The 17,191-nt window shown below is 45.2% G+C and overlaps 1 protein-coding gene across 3 annotated transcripts in view; it reads left to right on the forward strand.

Annotated features, from left to right (window-relative positions):
* Window positions 1–17,191, forward strand: part of LOC116218355 (type II inositol 3,4-bisphosphate 4-phosphatase-like) — a 166,691-nt gene that overhangs the window by 123,359 nt on the left and 26,141 nt on the right. For all 3 annotated transcript variants that reach the window (XM_031559503.2, XM_031559502.2, XM_042703125.1), the window contains 2 exons: window positions 1,261–1,626; window positions 11,782–11,826. In XM_031559503.2, the coding sequence (XP_031415363.1) occupies window positions 1,569–1,626; window positions 11,782–11,826 (103 nt within the window). In that variant the 5' untranslated portion in view covers window positions 1,261–1,568. The remainder of the gene's footprint in view (window positions 1–1,260; window positions 1,627–11,781; window positions 11,827–17,191) is intronic.

A 17,191-nucleotide genomic window follows, 5' to 3' on the forward strand; every position in this document is an offset into this window, starting at 1 on the left:
ATGCGGTCCTGACCGCCGTGAAATATGCTGTTAGTGTTTGTGTGCAAATAAAACGTTTGCTTGTACTCCGCTCTTTCCAGTGTGTTTGTTTTAGCCGAGGGAAGTATTTCCATATTGGTAACTGGAAGCCGTACCGTTACAATGTCTGAGCACTTTCACACAGTGCACACATGCGACACTTACCAGCTCACTCTAGTTAATGAATTGTTCACGTCATGTCTCAGTGATGAAGGCCATGTTTAGACTAGCTGTCTCTCTTTTCTCCTTGACAAACTGTTAACCATATGTCTTCACAACCCAGTTTTTTTTTCTTTGCCCTCTCAATCATCTTCTATTTATCATTTAAGTTTCCCTAAACAATATCCTCTTGTTTTTCTCCATCACCTCGGCGCCTCCCTCTCCCTTTGTCTCCACTCATTCTCTCTTCTCATTGTTATCTCCTCTTCACATGCGCCCCTTTTTTGCTTTCAATCTCGCTCTTCTCATACTTCTGTTCGGCACCTTCTGTTTCTACCATTCTCCCTCCTACTCTCTCTCTCTCTCTTTCTCTCTCTCTCTCTCTTTCGCTCTCTCTCTCTCTCCCTCTCGTGCTAGCGCTGCAGTTTTCTCCTGTCGTGCTGGCAGTGTGAGCAGCTTGTCCACATAAACACATCCCCAGCTCAGAGCAGTGTTTGCTTAATTACTTTGATAAAGGGAGAGGACAGAGAGAGAGCGGGAGAGAGAGGGGGCAAAGAAGAGTAGAGCAGGAGAAAGAAAGAAGCAAAGGAGTGGAGAGATAACGAGGAAAAGCGAGAAATAAAGAGACAATGCAGAGGACAAAGAGAGAGAGAGAGAGAGAGAGAAGGATGGTGAAGAGGGCTAGACCCCTGCAGCTGTGTGGGTGTGAGCGCTGTGTGAGTGTCTGAGCTGACGACTGAGATTGATGGATAGAGCTGTACAGTGTACATAACATCAATCCTGTGTGCCTTACCTGCTGCTGCTCGCTTCTTATTCCCTTTATCTTTCTCCCTCCCTCTCTCTCTCTCCTTCTCCTCCATGTCCTCCCTCACCTCATGACTTCTCTGGCCACTTCTCTCCCTCTACCCCCTGCTCTCTCTCTCTCTCCCTCTCTCTCTCTACCCCTCCTGCTCTCTCTCTCCCTCTACCCCCTGCTCTCTCTCTCTCTCTCTCTCTCTACCCCCCCTGCTCTCCCTCTCTCTCGCTCTGTTTCCCTTCCCCTCTCTCCCTCTCTCTCTTCCCCTCCCTCTATCTCTCCAACAGTTTCCTGAGGAAATTTTCCATGTACTGCTCCCAAGTACTGTGAGAGGGGCGAGCGTTTAGGGAGCACCGCAGTGGGAATATCGGAGCTGGGAAGCGTGGCCGCAGGGAGAGGGCAGCAGAGGCTTGAGCTCACAGCAGCAGCAGGAGGAAGAGGGGGAAGCTCCAGCTCCAACTCCCAGTCAGGACGGGTGTAGCCCCGCACCAGCACCAGCACCAGCACCAGCAGCAGCACCAGCAGCAGAACCAGCAGCGGCAGCAGCAGCAGCAGCAGCAGCAGCAGCAGCAGCGGCAGGAGCAGCAGAAGCGGCATGGCCATGATGGAGACAGAGCTGACGGAGCAGCTGTGGGGGGACTCAGGCGGAGCAGGTGAGGCACGCACGCACACACACACACACGCACATACACACTCACGCACATACACACACACTTGCACACACAGATACACACAAAAAAACAAAAAACGCACCCACACACACACACACACACACACACTCTCACTCACTCACACACGCACATACACACACGCACATACACACGCACATACTCACACACGCACATGCACACATACACACACACACACGCACATGCACACACACACACGCACACGCACATGCACACACACACACACACACACACACACACACACACACACACACACACACACACACACACTCACCGGGGCTCCAACCTCCCTCACAGCCTGATGGCTTGGCCTCTCTCTCACACACATACATTATGTGTGTGTCTCTCTCTCTTTTTCTCTTTTTGTACTCTTTGTACTCTCTTTCCATCTTTCTTCACTCCCTCTCCCTCCCCATCTCATCCCCTCCTCCCCTGCTTCCACTCTCTGCCTCTCGTTTCTCTCTCCTTTACTCTTGTTTCCTCCCTAAGCCCTACTTTCCTCTCTTGCTTTCTCAGCAGAAGTCTTCTACTAAGCAGAAGTCTTACCTGTATTTCTCTCTCTCTCTCGCTCTCTCTCCCTCTGGGGCATCATTATACCCCATTTACTGGGGCCAGTACCTAATAAAATGATGCTGTGCCTCGCTGAAATCACTGTGAAATTATTAGAAACAGCATAGTTTTCTTGTTTCACCAGCAAGATGATTTTCATTGGCCAGTCCCCCTGTGTGTGGTTTGCATTACACACAGATATAAACCTCACTGGTCCATGAAGCAACTTCATGTTTTAACAGTGTTTGCACAGTGCTTGAGTGTTTTTTTCCCCACTCCACTGGGATGACTTGAGTTTCTGAGTTGTTATTCTCAACGCCCTCTCCATGTCCTGAGGCCCTGCACCTGCTGTAAATTACCGGCCTTCAAATCGTTTTTCCTCACAATGCCTCATTAGGATGCCCAGAGGCCTTATTAAGATGTGTACATATCATAGATGTATAGTTCTGACGGTGTGTAATTTCCTTGTTCATTGGCAGTGTGCTGTTCTTGGCCCTATTTTCCAAATGCATTGTAAGCCTAAGTAGTTCGTTAAATCCATCTTACGAATCACCGTACATTTTTGGGCCATTTCCCAAAAGTAACTTAAGGCTAAGTTGCTTTTGAAAACGTTAGTAGATCTACAGGTGCTCTGAAGTAGTCGTAGACGGCTAAGTCATTCTTAACAGGGACTTATCACTATGGTAACCAGCAGGATATAAAGGGAAATCACAACTACTCATCAATTTATCAGTGCAACCGCAACCGCATGTGTCCGTCATTTGTTATATGGTATTGTAGTCACTTTTTAGCCTCTAGACACAATATTGGTGAAGTTATTGAGCCACTGAAAGAATTGTTACTGATTGTATTTGTCTTAGCCCCCAGATATTTTGCACTAACAGAAATAATAATAAAATGTAGGCAGCTGTGTTAATGCCGTTGTTTTTTTTGTACATGTTAAATATTTCAAATGAATCGATTAATCGATTCATTTTGACAGCACTAGTAAAAACTTTACACAACTCTGGGAAATATTATTCTGCCAGCCAAAACTCTGAAAATTCCCTGCCTTTGGTCTGGGCTGGCCCTTATCCCCATCCCTCATTTTCCTACTCTTTCCTCCTCTCTGTCATTTTTACTTTACTTTAATTCATATTCTTACCCTGTCCTCACCATATCCTCTCCCTGTCCTTGTCCTTCGCCTTTTCCTTGCCCTCTTGTTGGCGTCGTTCTCCTTGGACACAATTAGGAGGTGGGTCGCGGTGTGTGTAAGCCTGCTCCTACCGTCACTAATAAGGCCTCAGCAGTGCCTAGCGAACCTGCCGCTACATCCAGCATGACTGAGGAATGCTAATGAGATTAGCACAATCGTGACGAGGCATCCGGGGTTAATTCCCTGCTGTCTGCCTCTCTATTGTCTCACGCTTTGTCTGTTTGTCCCTATCTTTCTATTAATCTATCTATCTATCTATCTTTCTATCTATTTTGCCTTCCCTCTCGGCAGCTAACCTTCTTAGCATCCTGCTCACTGTCTTTAACTTTTTTTTTATTGAATCTTGTTTTGTGCCTCTCTGGCAGTTCTTCTCTCACTTTCTCACTTTATCTCCTAACCACGGTGCCACAAACACACTATCTGACTCTCACATGCTTCTAAAACAAGCACAGCTCCTTTTCTGTCGAGGATTGGAGTCTTTACAAGGCATTTAACACATGCACATTTACAAAATTCTTTGACATACACAAACACATACACATGAACACACAAACATGGAAATGTACTATTTTTTTCACAAACATCTTTCAAGTGTTCTCTCCCCTCTCCCTGCTCTCCTTTTCTCCCCTTCTCCTCTTTGCCTTTTGCTCCTCCTCTCCTCCTCTCCTTCTCCCCTCCCATCCTTGCTCTGCTTTCATCTGACGCCGGGATCTCCTGACAGGTGTTTATGGTAGCTGCAGAGGAGCGAGGGTAATGATGACCGAGTGTCTTTTTGTTTGCGTTCCGCACTCGTTTGTTTTCCTCCTCTTTTTTTTGTTTTTCTGACAAAACGTTCAGTTGCTCGCGGGGAGGAGTATGAGAACAAACTGACTAAAATGCCGTAATTACAGGGAGCGGGGCGGTGGAGGAGATGGCTTGACAGCCACACATTTCCCCGTCTCAAGGTGCATTTTGTTTATCTTTGTCTCGCTGACAATAAAAAGGGAGAAACAGTTGCCTAGAAAGAGAGAGCAAAATAAAGAGAGAGAGAGAAGAGGGTGAGAGAATTTCACAAGTCAGTGGCAATATGTTGCATATAGCCTTTCATTCCTGGTGATTTAGAAGCAATAGCTTTTGCATTCCTAGGGTACAGTGCAGTGACTGTCACACCTGTTCATCTGTTTTAAAATCAGAGGTCATGGTGCCATATAAATACACTTTCATTAACAACATAACTCATCACTGTACTTAGCTTTCATCAAGTCATCCATAGAGACTAGCAGAACGGTGAGGATTTGCACTGGCCCCTCAGTGTGGTGTATGTTAAAGGTGGAGTCCACGAAGGTCGTTGATATTTGAGCTCAACAGCCAAATGACATCCCTCCCCTCCATGCTCCTGGGGTAGTGTGTTGACTGGCTGGAATTGTTTATGGCTTGGTCCACGGTCCACGGTTACAAAGCTGAGACTCTATAAGAACACATAAACACATAAACGCACACACAGAATGGACAGCTAGAGGATCGTGAGGAGCAATTTCCTGAATTTGACAAAAAGTGTACTGGATTGGAATGGTGGACTCCTGTGCTCCTTGTCAATGTTAACTCCAAAACCCAGTGGCAGAGTCACAGCAGCAGTAACCCTGATGACAGCACATCATATCCAAATGGGGAGTCTGGAAACCGCCATGCTACGCCACGCCACGCCACGCCACTCACTCCATATTGAGTTAGTTGCGTGTCTACACCCCGTAGCCTTTAGCCTGACTGCGAGCAGCCCAGCCCTTAATTGAACACCATTTGACTTGTAAACATCAATCGAACGAGCCTCATGTTCGGCCCTCATTTCCTGCCTGCGTTTCCACCCAGTGCAGCCTCGGGCCGCCCCACCTGCACTTCCAGTAATAGGAGTGTGATGATGATGTGATTGAATCATCACAACTCCTGTGACGAATATATTGACACCCCTGCGAGAGTGAGAGACTGCTCCCTCTGTGCAGTGGTGTGTTTTTTTATGACAGTTAAATGGAGCACATTGTCACAGGTAAATGATATTCAAAGGAATAAAGATGACTATCATGGACAGGCTTAGCTGCAGTAATGTAATATGTATTCATGAAGGTGGCGCGTGCGGGCAGTGATGACGGCGGTGGTGATGATGATGATGATGTTGATAAGGAATGCAACGCTAGTTGCCTTTTTTACTCCCCTCTTTATTTCTTCGTGTGTGCGCAAGACATTGCCTGGTTCATTTTATGCAGGCGAGCAGAATCTGGAGTGGAGGGAAAGGAGTTTTGAGGAACGCAGTGGCGCTGTGGATAAAATCTGCATTATCATGCATAAATGAGCCCCCCCCCTCCTCTCTCTCGTCCTGTCTCTCCCCCTCTTTCTATTTCACTTTCTCTCTTTCTCTCTCTCTCTCTCTCTCACACACACACACCCAATTCACTTTACATGCATGGTCACATTCTCATACATATATTCTTTCACCCCTCATTTGTCTCTTTCCTCTCTTTCTCTCTCACACACACTCTCCTCTCTTCCTCTCTCACACACACTCTCCTCTCTTTCTGTCTCACACACACTCTCCTCTCTTCCTCTCTCACACACACTCTCTGTGATTCATGTGATATGTGCTCTCATTTTCGTCAATACTGACACTCCCCTCCATACCCCCTTTCACATACACACACATACTCACACACATACTCACACACATGCACCTGCCTGCCTGCCTATAATCATATGTAAAGGGGTTAAAAGGTCCATCTGTGAGAACCTCTCTGAATACCTTAGACATTCATAACCCCCTTGGCATACATTACCCGAACATCCTCCCCTCCCCTCCCCTCCCCTCCCCTCCCCTCCCCTCCCCTCCGCCTGCCAATGGAAGCACTGATGAAGGAGTGACACTGGGGATCTCCTCATTTCCATACGGGTGAAAATGCATCAGGATCGCGTGGCTCAGTCTCTTTCCCTCTCTCCCTCTCTCTTTCTCTCTATCTCAGTCTTGTTTACTCCAACCTCTTATTCCCTCCATTTTGCTCTCTCTCTCCCTTCCCCTTCACCCCATCTCTGTCTCCCACCTCTCTCTCTCTCTCTCTCCACCCAGCTGTCCTCCTTCTCTCTTCCTCCCCTTCTCTCTCTTTCTGCTTGTCTCTTCCCTCTTCTGGCTGATTTTCCTCTCCTCATGTCTCCCTATGGCCTTTAGCCTCCTCCTGACGCTGGTGTAAATACAAACCCTGATGTGGTGCCGTGGGCCTGGTGCCTCCTCATGCGGCCTTGTTAATCAGACGGGGTGTTAGTGGGCCTCTTAATGGAGTGATAAAGCCAGGCGGCCCAGTGCAGGTGTGTGTCGTGCTCCCTCTGGGAGTTCTGATCTCTGCAATGATTGTAAGTGTTAGCGCCTCTCTTCCTCTCTCTCTGTGCCTAATTCCTCACAGAGTGAGAGGAGTCAGAGACAAATCGAATGAACACACACACACGCTCACAAAACACATGCACACATACACACACACACACACGCACACACACACACACACACACACAGAGAGATATACACATACACACACAGATACACACAATGGCAGGAGGTAAAATGCTCTCTCAAACACAGCTCGGACAAATGCATACCAATGCAAGGACACGCACACACACATGCACACTTAACCCAGCAGCTGTGTTTTACATCCCTCAGGTGCCTCATTGCTTTGGTTCATGCATATCTTCTTTTAGTTTATCATAAGTCAGTGTTTCCCCTAGGTTTACAGCTTTGGGGGGGGGGGGGGCACGGTGCGCGGCGCGGCCACCGACACAAACGCTTAAAGGAATCATGGTGTTCATGTGTTTCTTTTAATGACAGCAGTCAATATAACAACTGAACAATTAATTTAACTGTACATTGAACTAAACATCGGAACATGTCTTTTTATGACAATTATCCCCAAAGTGTGCAGCTTTTGTCACTGCAGTTTACCTTTTTGGCCTTCTGGAAGAAAATGTTTTGAGATATTTGCGGCCTAAAATTCCTGATTTCGCAGGAGCTTTTCCAAAAAGTTCTGATGAAAGTTTTTATTTGTAGGTGTTTTTTGCAATGAAATTGCCGAAAACAAGTGAAAGTTGGGATATAAAGTTGCGAATTGTCCTCTTTGTAATTATAATTGAATTATTTGCTGAAAAATAACTGATTAATAAACAAACATTAATTCATCAAGAACAAAACGATTGAGAAATGGTCCTCTTAATAACCTCACCAATATGCCAAACAAAAGATTACCAGGACTACAAAAATGTAGCAGAATAGGCTTTACTTATCCACAACGAAGTGCACATGTTGGCATTACAAAAGGACCATCAGTAAGACTGAATAAAATGATATGAATGTCAGCCTTCATATGACGGAAAAAAAACAGCTTGTGTCACTATGATCTGTCTCGTCATCTAACGTCCTGCCTGTGTTTCTGCCGTTCTCATTTTATGCTTATCAATCTGTTTTGCTATTCTTGTTTATTTATTTTATCCGTATAGGTGTTAATGTTCAATTTCATATATTAATTTAAAGTCGTCCAATTTAAAGTCATCCATTCTTCAACACTAGCTGCTACCTTATCTTCAAACAGAAAGTAACGTTAAATCTCCATGGCAACAGCTCTTGAGGGTTTGGGAAATAATCAGATGTATTGCTTCCTTCATTATTCACAGCAAAATAAATAATGTTCATTACATGTCATAGATTTATTACCAAACTCTATGTAAAAAGGGCCACGCACAACTCGTGGAAAATGATAAAAAATGGAAGCCAGATCTATTTCTGAATTTTCGGTGCGGACATGGGCGTACGTTCTGTTTCCACGTCTGTTGTAGCCATTCTCATTAGGCCTCTTTCTCGACCCTACCTAGGAAAAGATCGTTGGATTCATCAACGCCTGGAAATGTGTTTTGTAAAGTTTAAGTGTCCGTAGCTGTGCACTGATTCTTAAGCCCAATTCTGTCCGCTGGTGGGAGCGTGCTCACCTGTGTGTGCGCGCACGTGTCTGTGTGTGTGTGTTTGTGCGCATCGTGGTGGAACTCCGCCATGCGTGATACAGAGAGCAGAGAATTGTAATCGCGCGACCATGTAGAGACAGAAATTACATGCCGTCGTGTAAAAAAGATAAATAACATAAGGCTATTTATTTTTTTAAATAAAATAACAAGCTATAGACCTGTTCTATAGGAAAGGTAATCTTAAATTACTTCTGTTGTGATCTGGCGCTTTATAGAACATAAAATTGAACAAAATGAACTTGACCTTCCAGGAGGGGCGGGGGGTGCCGTTGGGGGGGCGGGGCGCCCCCCTAATATAACGGTAGGGGAAACACTGATAATCATACTTTCATTCTTTTTTTTCATTCTTTTACTCGATAAATGACATTAGAATGGAACCTGGGTCCTGGCGGGCACTGGGCCCATGTGTGGTATGGGATGCAGCTAATGCTAAATCTTTTTTTTTTTTGCTACAGTACACCACACTCTCCAAGGCTTCCTTTGTGTTTATCAAGGACTCTTGTCATGACGTAGACTTTGTCACAGTCCTGTTGCTTCAGGTGCCAGCCTTCAAAACGCCACGCTGGCAAGAGCGATCTGCTTAGTCAGGCTGATACAAAGCACAGCGCATTCGTCAATGATGCTGGCCACCAGTCAGGCGAGTGCACAAGCTCTGCTTGACCTTCAAACTTTAGCCTCATGTCTGTACCTCACCTGATCATTTTGCTGGGATGGAAAGACGTCAATGAAACACAGGTGGGCGTAAGCAAAGTGAATAATCCCCCATGATGAATAAACGAAGCAAAGATTAAACTGATATTATGAAACTTTCTAAACTAGTTGTTTCGGCGTTCGAACTGAATTGTTTTGGCGTTTACCTTGGTAAATTCTTTACTTAGCTCGGGCCGACTCACTGTGAAATGACCTATATTTTATTTTCATTAGCTCGTGTTAGAAATGAAACATATGTACTGAAAAGTGTAAACCAAATGGATATTTTATGGAATTATCCTATTTGTAGGCAGAGGAAATTGTGCTCCTTCTTAATTAAGGCCTGTCATAATTGCCACTATACTAAGAGAATAAATGCTTGTTCTGCCTTCCTTAAGAAATGCCCTGTCTAAATGTAGTAGCTTTAGTAGCTATAGGTGAATAAATACTGCCACCTAGTGGACAGTACACGATGGAAGCCGCACAGGTTTGGTTTTCTTTCTATCGTTGAGTGGATATACCACGGGACAACACGCTTGTTTTGGATTAAGCTGCATTCCTTTTTGAAGAGCCTTCTTTCACGCTCGAGTTTAGGACATTATTTGTCTGTGAGTACATATGTTGTGTTGGGATATTTAATGCCGTTTACAGAATTTGGAAATTGTGTTGAATTTGTGTTTCTAAGTGTTATGCGAGAATTCGCTATTTAGCAGCTAAAGTGCAAGTTAAGCACTAGTCAAGGTGCCAGTTAGGAAGGGAGGTGCTCTCTGAAGAGTTGGGTCTTCAAAAGCTTCTTGAAGGTAGAGAGGGACGCCCCTGCTTTGGTAGTACTAGGCAGTTCATTCCACCAACGTGGAACTACAAATGAGAATAGTCTGGATTGCCGTGCTTGCACAGACGGCAGTGCCAAACGACGCTCAGTAGACGAGCCCAGCGTCCTGGGTACATTTTTTACATTTACATTTAGTCATTTAGCAGACGCTTTTGTCCAAAGCGACGTACAAGGGAGAGAACAGTCAAGCTAAGAGCAATAAAAGCATGGTGTAACAATAAATACTACTTTACATGAGAATTAGAAAACAACGACCTAGAAAAAAGGAAAAAGAAGTGCAGGACTGCTGAAGTGCAAGTTAAGCGCTAGTCAGGTGCCAGTTAGGAAGGGAGGTGCTCTCTGAAGAGTTGGTTTTTCAAAAGCTTCTTGAAGGTAGAGAGGGACGTCCCTGGGTGTAACATTTGCCCTTACAAGAGCATTTAGGTAGGTGGGAGCAGAACCAGCAAGCACTCTGTAGGCAAGCATACGTGACTTGAACTTAATGCGACCAGCTACCGGCAGCCAGTGGAGCTCAATGAGTAGCGGGGTGACGTGTGCCTTGTTCGGTTGGTTGAACACCAGACCCGCCGTCGCGTTCTGGATCATCTGTAGTGGTTTCACCACGCAAGCTGGCATGCCTGTTAGGAGGGCGTTGCAGTAGTCAAGGTGGGAACTCACCAAGGTTTGCACCAGCAGCTGGGTGGCATACGGTGTTAGGTACGGCCTGATTTTGCGGATGTTGTATAGCGCAAAGCGGCACGACCTGGAACAGAGGCGATGTGGGCCGTGAAGGTCAATTGGTCATCAATAATGACCCCGAGATTTCTTGCTGTTTTGGATGGAACAAGAGATAAAGAGTCAATATTGATGTTGTGGTGGATGACCTGTTTGGCTGGGAAGACCATCAGTTCCGTTTTGGCCAGGTTCAGCTGAAGGTGGTGATTTTTCATCCATGTGGATATATCAGCAAGACAGTCCGAGATCCGCGCCGAGACAGTGGTGTCCTCAGGAGGGAAAGACAGAAACAGTTGAGTATCATCGGCATAACAGTGATAGGCATTTACATTTACAGTCCGTCTGACTGTATGTTTAGTCTCTGTGCCTCGCCCCCCGAGTAGAGAGGTAAATGTCAAAGCTGGTTAGAAACAGTGTCTCATGCAAAGTAAATATGTCTGAAGTTATCATCTTCCAAGGCCAATGTTACACACACATCATTCACATTTGACACATTTTAGTTGGGTTCCCCTAAGCAAACAGATCTGAACCTGGGTTCTTCTGATGACCCTGCACTAGTTAGCAGAGTTAGCTGACTTGATGGTGACCACATCGAGGTATGCACCCCCTACCCCCACTGCAGATTGGCTTCCCACCTGAGTACTGTCAGTGTGTTTGCCTCGCTGTCTTTTTCCGGTGTGCCCGTCAGCAGTGGGATCTCGCAGCGATGGATGTCGAGACGCCTGCTCGCTGACTCGCGCCACGATCGCAATTATGGATGAGTGTGCGTCCGGGTAATCTAAGGCAGCTGTGGCCATCCGTCAAGACAGCGGAACGGGAGCACGGAGCGGGGGGGGGGGGGGGGGGGTGGGGGTGGGGGGGGGGGGCCCGCATCATTTGCATGAAATGGGGTTAATCAGACCTCAAAGGTTGTGTGGTGTTGTATGTGGTGATGTAGGAGCTGCAGTTCAAGTCATTATCTTTGTTCGGGTTCCCAAATAAGGTTATCAAAATGCAATATGTGAAGATCTTTTTTTCCTCTTTGTCTGCATTTGTCCTTTGTTTCACTTTGTCTTTCACTGACATTTCAGCTTTTGTATCAGTCAAAAACTTTTAATGCTCTTTTTTTCTCTCATAGGTGTCATCTTTGTGTCAAGGGTGCAGCACCTGGAGCTCAGCTTTGGTAAGTTGCCACTCTGCTGCAGCTCTTTATTTGTGTTCTCTGATCGTGTCCAGCTCTGCTTTGCTTTGCCACTCTCTGCCTGCACGCTCGGTGTGTTGGGACAGGTTGGCAGCCTCATCCTCTCAGCTGTCACGAGTAATGATACCATCGCTGGGAACTTCAGCTTTGAGTGGACGGTGTAGCCAACATTACTGTCTGCATTCACCCCACCTCAACCCCATTGTCAAAGTTGTCGTGCTCAGTAGATATGTGTCATTGTGCTTTATGTTGAACTGAATTTTTCTATTTTAATTTCTGCCGCATTACATTACATTACATTACATTACATTACATTACAGTCCCCTCTTTGGGTGTATGCCTGAGTTTTTCACCTTGCTTTAGGCCTTAAAGGTGTGTTTGTGTGAATTTGTGTGTGTGTGTGCAGATGTTAGTGTTTACTGAACAACTAATGAATGCTTTTTTTGTAGAGAATAATAGATTCTTTTGATCCCCCCCCCCCCACACACATACACACCCACACACTCTATACTGTGTTTCATGTTGGTGCTGCTAGCACTTGAACTGAGCTTTGAACATTTAAACGGTTATTTCACCTAGGTTCATTACACAGCAGCAAAGCCCTTTCCAGAACCATATTGTAATTTGTGAAGCATATGACCCTTCATTCTCACCGTCATTAGATATTAGATGGTAACAGGGAAGCTTATAGAACAAAAGTGCCAATTCAATGGAAAATTAAACAAAAGGAATCTATAAAAGCAATCAGATGAATCCTTCCCAGAGACACAGGTGCCATCCCTTTAGCTTAAAAGATATGCAACTGTTCTGCAGGTGTGGTTTTGAGGAGCGCTGCAGCTGGCTTTGTAAGACCAGCCCAGACTGCAGCTTGGACCAGATGCAGACCAGGGCCCGATAAGGGCCGGATCAGGCTGAGACGCTATCCGGGGAAACAGCTGTCTTGTATTTCTGTCCAATAGGCGGCGTGTGGGCTTTGGCTCAAGCTGCTAGCACCCTCCTTTGCTGACTTGATAGATAAATGAAAAGAGGTAGATAAACGAGGACAGACAGGTAGTCTAGACACAACACTCGGCCCCGTGTTGTAACGGCGCCCGTCATATGGAAGCGTCTGGTTGCTCACTTACGCTCAACCCTCACTTGCTTGACCTGGCCTGAACCATTGGGAGCAGCCAAGCGGGCCAATCAGATTTTGATATGAAATGCGTCCCCCACCCCCCACTGCACTCATTAGGAGGAGGCTCTGAGTCAGTCTCTAGTATACTTATCTATGTCAGCAAGCCCTGAGGGCCAGGAGACGTCTGAATGACGAGGGAGGATTGGAGTCACCATGGGGGGACTGGATTAGGTTAGAGATAGCAAGAGCGTGAGAGAGAGAGAGAGAGAGAGAGAGTGTGAGAGAGAGAGTGAATAAGTGTGTGAGAGAGAGAGAGTGAATAAGTGTGTGAGAGAGAGAGAGTGAATAAGTGTGTGAGAGAGAGAGAGTGAATAAGTGTGTGAGAGAGAGAGTGTGAATAAGTGTGTGTGAGAGAGAGAGAGAGAGAGAGAGAGAGAGAGAGAGAGAGAGGGAGAGAAAGAGAAAAGGAAAAGGTGAAGAACAGATCATGTGTCTTGCTGTGTGCTAGAATGGTGAGAGGACACTCAGAGCCTCAGTGACATGGCACTGTGTTTGGAGGTTCACTCTTTTTCTTTCTGTCACCCTTTCAATCACCCGTCTGTCTTTGTTTTTCTCTCTCTATCACTGTCTGTATTTCTCTGTCTCAAACACACTCACACTTGTTTTTCTCTCTATATCACTGTCTGTATTTCTCTGTCTCGCACACACTCGCACACACAAGAGAACAAGACATGGCTTGCACTGACCAGCTGGCAGGGTCTGAAATAGACTCCTTTGTGTTTGTTACAGACACACAAATACACACAACACAACACACACACAAACAAACAGCAAGATAGATAGAGAGGGAGGGAGAGAAAGAGGGATCAGTGGGAAAATAAAGGGAGGGGTAGAGAGAGCGAAGGAAAAAAGTAATGATTTGGCAGCACACATAATGAACTTGGTATTTGTCTTCCTTGTGTGATTTCCTGCAAACTTTCCAAGGACTATTACATTCATGACCCCAAATACAGACAAACTGACAGTTTTTTTGAGTAGCAATCAATTGCCATGGCAGTACGTCATTGAAAGAGACTTGCTAGTGCCTTTGCGGAGGGAGAGGTCATAAAAATAGCCCCTCCCCAGGCCTTGTGTAAAGACGTTTTTTTTTCCCCCCATCATATGTTTATTTAATTCTATCAAATGTTGTTCCTAGCAGACAGTGCAACAGTGTCAGAGGCAGTTGCCTGGAGAACAGACTACACAGTTATGCTCATGTGCAACTACCTGCATCATGTTCAGCATCTCAAGCCATCCGTGATTCTGCCTCTGCCCTTCGCAGTCAGCCATTACGGTTTACTTGTACCAGCGTATCATTTACGCCGATCAGGTGAAGCCCCACTGTTCCACTAGTTATAGTGTCAGATCTTTTTTTTGGGGGGTTTGACAACCCTACTGTAATCATGTCTCTCCTGCAGCCTGATATATAGTGCATAATTGGCATCATTGGTAAATAAATCTACTGGTGTTCTCATTGCAGTCTTTTTTTATCTATGTTATATTTCTAATGTTTTATCAAATGGCTGCAACATTTCTATACACTGTATAGATTTATTTGAACAACTTCCTCAATTCTTTGCACGTCCTGATTGGAAAGCACAGAAACTGTGTGTTGTAGCCTATATTTTATGTCATGAACTGCATTTCACCACGGTGTGTGAGAGTCCCTCCTGACCGTAAGCGACCACCTCATTTGATATGCATGAGACACGAAGCGTCTGCTTTCGAGGCGCTGCTTTCTGATCCGCTGCAGGTCACAACCACGTCTTGTTCATACCTCTGTGGTCATGAATCTTTTAAGCAGTACCTACACAGCTGCACTTCGCAGGGACGCTCAGTGGAGAAAGGGTCTCAGCATATCGAGGGATTTCTTGCTGTCACTGGTTAATGCGAGGCGCCGAGGATGCTCCTGTGATTTAATGAATCGAGACCAACCCCTCATTCCACTTGTGAGGGACCGAGGCGGTCACCCCACGCTTTGGGATGTGGGCTTACTGGAGTTAGACGTGAAGAGGGGGGAAAAAAACACGGTGCAGGAAATGATGGCTTTCTTATGATTATTTATTTTGCTGGGGAACGGCCCCAAACATATATACAAAACAAACAAACATAAATCCGTACTCAAAACTAGTCAACTAGTTTAAACAGTATTCTCAGTATTTACTTCACCTCACATCAGGTAAATACTCCTTCTCTGCCACCTCTTCTGAAGGAATGAGGCACCCTTAATTAATACTGTCCTTTGGGCTAAATTGGACCAATCAGCCCCAATTGGACCCAACCATTTCAGTGGGGTAACCCTCCCCACAGTATTCCTATAATATCCATTATACGTTGTATTAACGTATACATAAGCCCACCGCCAATTTCACTAATGCACCCAAAACCATACAACCACAATATTTACACATCTTACACACACCACACATATTATTAACATACATACATAACAAACGTCACATCAAACACCCCTCATGCCAATTCCCTTCTCCCCCGTGGGACATGAAGAAATACAGCTCCTCAGGGGCGCGCGCTTCCGCATTCAAGCAGCAGTACGGGAGTGCTTGGTGAGAGTGTGAGTACCTGTATGTATGGTTTAATTAACCAGGGTTGTATGTTGAAACGGAGAGTAAATGTGACATGACATAGTGGGTACCACATTAGGACTTGGATTGTAATCAGAATAAACAGGTGATTAGTGACGATGGTGTATTAAATGCTTTCTGTTACGTTATAACGCGGGAACACCTCGTTGCAATCACTCAATGGAGTTAGCGCCTGAACTCGCAACAAAATCTCATTCAGCCAACAATGCGCACAGCCACATGGAGGGAGGGAGGGAGGGAGGGGGAGAGAGAGAGAGAGAGAGAGAGAGAGAGAGAGAGAGAGAGAGAGAGAGAGAGAGAGAGAGAGAGAGAGAGAGAGAGAGAGAGAGAGAGAGAGAGAGAGAGAGAGAGAGAGAGAGAGAGAGAGAGAGAGAGAGAGAGAGAGAGAGAGAGAGAGAGAGAGAGAGAGAGACTGAACTAATGAAGACTGGTTCAGTAGAGATGGTGACAGCTGTGTATAACCAACACTCTGAGAGCCAAATGGTGCATGCCTGATGCAATGGTATATCAATTTAAGAGACTTAATTAAGAGACAAGAAGATGGCTAATGCCACTAAATTGGGTGTTGTTGCTTGTTCGCCCTTTGAACCTCTGAAATATATTTTCTTTGTCTCATTGGTTAAACACGTTTTTGGAGGATTTACTTTTTAGCCGTTCCTCAGAGGTGCATACATATGTTTGTGTGGGTATGAGTGTCTGTCTGAGTATACATATTAGTGTTCAAACACATTGTAACATTTGAGTTTTAGATAGAAAATTATACTAACATTCACTGCAGTAGCTTCAAAGTAACCAGAAATCCATCAATACATGGTCAGTGGCTTTACATTGTTTATATTTCATATAATATTACTATTCTGTATATTTGATACTGGTCAAACAGCCTTTGGCATTCTAGCTGTCACAAGATATTCAGTGGAATTTTTCTCAGAGGTGTCACATGCATGTAGGCCATGATCTTCTGACCTTAGGTGAGTCTTTTCAGAACACATCAACACAGTTCAAATCTGGTGATTTATGCAAGCCTGTTCATCAGAGACTGTACTCCTGCAAAAAAACATTTGCACTAATCAAGCTCTGACCACAGAGATGGCAAGGCACTGAGTTCAGGTTCATTATCCCTTGCACTCTATATATAGGACCATGTATAACCTGTCAGCACATAAGCAGCCCCATACTGTTACATTTCATTATGCTTGACAGAAGGCATCAGATAGTCCTCCCACGTCCTCTCATTTCCTGTCATTTGGTCTCATATGGTTCTCCTTGCTCCAAACACTCATCGTTCTTCATTAGTCCTACTCCGTGCCTATGATGTACGGTTCAACACCTGTGTTCTTTTTCCAAATGAAGCATTTCCTTAATGTTTGCCAGTGTCAGAAATAGCATTTTCTGGTCCTGGTTAGAGGCTTTTAGCTGTTTTCTCAAGACAGCACTGGACACCTTTGTATGAAATCCTCAGCTTTATGGAAATCTTTTTTTTTAATCTTTTTTCATTTTGCAAAACAATAACCTGACAAGTTTTGTGAAAGCCATTTTAACCAATTCTAATTTCACTTTAGGAATTAGGAATCTAGTATGCCAAGGA

Source organism: Clupea harengus, chromosome 22, assembly GCF_900700415.2.
Source record: "Clupea harengus chromosome 22, Ch_v2.0.2, whole genome shotgun sequence".
NCBI classification, from domain to species: Eukaryota; Metazoa; Chordata; class Actinopteri; order Clupeiformes; family Clupeidae; genus Clupea; species Clupea harengus.